This window comes from Gossypium hirsutum, chromosome D03 (assembly GCF_007990345.1).
Source record: "Gossypium hirsutum isolate 1008001.06 chromosome D03, Gossypium_hirsutum_v2.1, whole genome shotgun sequence".
In the NCBI taxonomy this organism is placed as follows: Eukaryota; Viridiplantae; Streptophyta; class Magnoliopsida; order Malvales; family Malvaceae; genus Gossypium; species Gossypium hirsutum.
This window is the reverse complement of record NC_053439.1, coordinates 47,958,197-47,962,620: the sequence shown is the minus strand read 5'-3', so window position 1 is coordinate 47,962,620 and position 4,424 is coordinate 47,958,197. Positions and strand designations below refer to the sequence as shown.

The following is a 4,424-nucleotide window of genomic DNA, read 5'->3' as shown; positions in this document are numbered from 1 at the left end:
TCTTTAAGCAACTCAACGAGATCTTACTTTATCTTTGTGGCGATACAAGCACCAATTCTTACCTCTTTTCCCTCTCCCAAGCTTACAACCTCCACTAACTCTTTGTGAGGTAAGATTTGTTTTTCTTCTTGCTCCACCATTCTTAAAAAATCAGGAGATAAGGTGCTGCCTTGGTCATCTTCAAAATCCTGAAGGTCATCCGTATTCATATCTTTTTCAAATAGGGCATCTGGGTCAGTAACAGCATTGCTCACATCATTGATATCTGAAGACCTGTTATTGGGACGAGGGAAGGTCCAAAGAAAAAAAGAATCTAAGAATAATCATATGCACAGTATGATTATAAATGGAATGAAAAGAATGAAAGAATATTTGCTCAATGTGAGACTGAATGATAAGTTTTCATTGAAGTGAGATTTGGAAATGCGCCTTTTACAAAATATTCTTATTACCCCCAGGCTTAGGGCAACAAGTGTTCTGAATATTACTCTGAATTAGTTCTAAATGTTACAGGGATCTCTTCTGCAGTCCAGTTGTTCAGAATACTTCCAGGTTCATAAGGACGAATACCCGATAAATTTCGTTCCACCATTTCCTCTTCAGATATGGCATTGATGTCCAACCTTCCAGTCATTCCTTCCGTAACTTCATTCTTTCCTTCGGGGTAAGCAATTCACCCTGAAACAAATGTCTTAGATATATGGGGAAAGGTCATCGGTCCCCACTTAGCTTCTATCCCGTTTAAACGTGCTCTTCTTTTCTCTCGCTTTTTCTCTAATTCCTTCTTCCTTTCCCTTGCGTCAGGCTTATACCCCAAACCATAACGGTCCTATTTGTTAACCGAGATCGGTACTTCAACCCGTCCCTAGAGGCATTTTTCAAGTCTTCCTCCAAGCAACGCTCCTTTTCCCATTGTTAGCTGTAAACTCATTGATGTAGCTTTGGATATCTTAGGCTCTAGAATTTTGCTCCCCTCGATGACAAATGTTGCATTTACGAATTCCAATGATCGGAATGAACATTCTATCGTTTCACTATCAACCTCTATATATGGCATGTCATCGGTAACTGATGCAATGATGTCTTCTTCTGCATCTATAGTTACCAATCAGCCCTCTATTACTAATTTCAACTTTTGGTGAAGTGACGATGGTACAGCCCCTGCAGAATGGATCCAAGGCCTCCCTAATAGGTAATTATAAGATGGTTTAATATCCATTACCAAAAAGTCCACATTGTATGTATTTGGACCAATCAAGAGAGGTATTTCGATTCTTCCCATTACTTTTCTCTCAGTGCCATCAAATGCTCTCACAATATTTTGACATGATTTCATGTGAGAACTGTCCACAGGTAGCCTGTTTAATGTGGACAGGGGTAAAACATTCAGTGCTGATCCATTGTCAATGAGTACGCCCGGTAGTGTACACCCTTTGCAACGGGCAGTGATGTGCAAGGCCTTGGTAGATCCCATACCACCTGGCGGGATCTCATCATCGTTGAAGAAGATAAAGTTGTCGGCATTTATATTATTAACCAGGCGATCCAACTTTTTCACTGAGATATCGTTAGCAACATAAGTCTCATTTAACACTTTTATCAACGCATTACGATGTGTCTCCGAACTTAGAAGTAGCTCGAGCACTGAGATACGAGCCGATTGCTTATGCAGTTGTTCCACCACGCTGTACTCGCTATGCTTCAAGAATTTTAAGAATTCTCTAGCCTTATTTTCAATCACTAGTTTGTTAACTTGCGATTCAATTCTGGCCGTCTTTGTTTTATCTTGTTCAACCGCTAAGGCTTTTCCTTTCATAGGCTCCCCTTTTGTATTTGCTGGGTCGTAGTATTTTCCACTACGAGTATGGAAGCCTACATCACTACCCTCTTCTGAAGCGTTTACCAAGTTCTCCTCTCCCGGGATTGTCACGTTGCAGTCATAATTCCAAGGAACCTTTTTGCTATCCTTATAAGGAAAGGCTACAGGTTTTTGGATTATGACCCTTGGCGCCAGTTGTATTCTAGATCCTGTGCTTCTTGGCCTTGAAATAATCACCACCGGGTGATTTTGGGCTTTTCCCGTAGGTCCCTCCTTCGAAGCGTAAACTTCTCCTTCTTCTAGTCCTTTGATCTCTTTATAAAATTCTAGCTCTTTATTGTTCATCAGATTTTGTACCATGGTCCTAAATTCTGTACATTCCTGGATATTATGACCCTTCTCGGCATGGAACTCACAGTAGCTCCTCATCTCTCTTGGTCTCCTCTCCAAATTCTGAATGATTAATCCCATGTCTATCATTTGTTTCAAAACCCATTTCAGTGGGGTTTTTACTTCTGCAATATCTGTTTTAATTTTCCTCCCTATATTTCCGCTTATCATGTCCACCCCATTGTCAGCATGGTTAGGCAATGGATTTTCCCCACTGGGTGAATCATCGAACTTGACAACACTCATGCTGATCAGCTTTTCCACTAGCCTTTTGAAAGCTGTGCAATTCTCTATCGAATGCCCCGTAATTCCCGCATGATAGTCACATTGTGTGTTCGTGTCATACCAATTGGGGTATGGAGGTTGCAGAGATTTCAAATAGCAAGGAGAGACAACATGCGCATCAAACAGATTTTGATATAACTCCCGGTACGGTATTGGAATTGGCGTAAACTGGGGTTTCTCGATGTTTTGCCTTTTGCCAAATTCCTGTCTTGACGGACCTTGCTGATTAGTAGCCACCTTCCTTGGTGGGTTTACAGTGATTGATTTCGAGTAACCTTTGTTATAGGTGCTCACGTTGTTCACCTTATTCTCCTTTTTTTTGGAGCCGATCTTTGGTTACTTTCTCCAGACTCGATCCTCCCACTCCTGATGGCATTTCAATCATCTTTCCATTCATAACTATGTCGGAGAAGCTCTTCGTGGCACTTCCTAACATATGTGTGATAAATGGTGCCTTCAATGTGTTGATGAAGAGCATAGACATCTCTTTCTCCAAGAGTGGTGGTTGGACTTGAACGACAACTTCCCTCCATTTTTGCGCATATTGCCTAAAACTTTCATTAGGCTTCTTTTTCATATTTTGGAGGGTAATTCTATCAGGGACCATATCGGCTACATGGCTGTATTGCTTTATAAATGTTTGTGCTAAGTCCCTCCATGATCCAATTTTGGCACGACTCAATTGATTGTACCACCTAGATGCTGCCCCTGCGAGGCTATCTTGGAAGCAATGTATAAGCAATTGGTCGTTGTTAATGTGCCCAGTCATACGTCTGCAGAACATGGTAATATGAGTTTCTAGGCAACTAGTCTCATTGTATTTCTCAAATTCCGGCATTTTAAATTTGTGAGGAAGTACCAAATCCGGGACTAAGCTCAAGTCTTTTGCGTCGATCCCATGATAATTCTTGCTACTTTCCATGGCTTTGAATTTCTCTTCGAGCCATTTACATCTTTCCTCCAATCGGCTCGGCAGTTCTTCCTTTGTTTTCTCTTTTCCCATCATTTCGTCAAAATCGGGTACTATAGGATTGGTAGGGGCTTCTCCGAGATGAGAACCTATTCCAGTTTGGAAATTTACTGGCATTGAGGCGCCAATCTGAAACTGCTGAGGCCTGATAGTAACAGATGATTTGCGTGGTTGCACCTCAGCTTGGGTTTGCGCATGAGGAGGAGTGAAACTTGGGGGATAGAGAGGGCTATCATTATTTTCTTCTTCTGTATTAACCACGGGGTCTTTTCCTTTGTCGTTTCCCCCTTTCAACAACTGCGTCAATTCAGCCATCATGCTTTTTTGAGACTCTATCATTTCGTTCCTCATATCTTGTTGAATCTTCTCTAACTGCTCTTGCATTTGTTCTTGCATCTCCTTTTGGAGTTGTTCGAGTCTTTCGAATCTTTGATCCATGGCTTTTGTTTTGCGACGGGTACCGTAGTGATAAACGGTTGGCAAATTTTTGTTAGTTTCCAGGGTAGTTCTGTCATAATTTTAAATTAATTAGGCTCCCTTTTTAAAACTTTAATGCATATGATGATATGTAGATGCATGAATGCAAAAAGAGGCATTGATTCTAGTTCAATTTCATTTTAAAAAAACTTGACTAGAAAACAAATTCCTTTACATAAAATGGATTACATATAGGGCTTCGCTTTTATACTCAAGGCCTTAACCTTCATAAGAAGCCAAGCTAAATCTCGACCCCGGCTTGATTCTGATTCATACTTTAAACTCAATACATCAGCCTGAATTGCTAAGGTTTGTAAATGATCTGCTACTTCCCGTACTTGAGTCACGGCTTCGCCCATAATGTAATCTCTGTCTCTAATCTGTCTTTGAGAATGATAGAATTGCCCTTGCCACTGCTCATTACTCCTCTCAAGAAGCTCCACTCGCAATTCAGAATTGTGCAATGCATCTTCAAGCTCCCCT

At 41.0% G+C, this 4,424-nt stretch overlaps 1 protein-coding gene across 1 annotated transcript; it reads right to left on the bottom strand.

Annotated features, from left to right (window-relative positions):
* Nucleotides 1-865: 865 nt before the first annotated feature.
* LOC121215428 (uncharacterized) lies at nt 866-3,902 on the bottom strand. The gene is made up of 4 exons (XM_041089906.1): nt 2,949-3,902; nt 2,057-2,806; nt 1,612-1,954; nt 866-1,095 (listed from the first exon to the last, which is right to left on the bottom strand). The coding sequence occupies exons 1-4, from the start codon at nt 3,900-3,902 to the stop codon at nt 866-868; spliced, it is 2,277 nt and encodes a 758-aa protein (XP_040945840.1).
* Between the last annotated feature and the right edge of the window lie 522 nt (nt 3,903-4,424).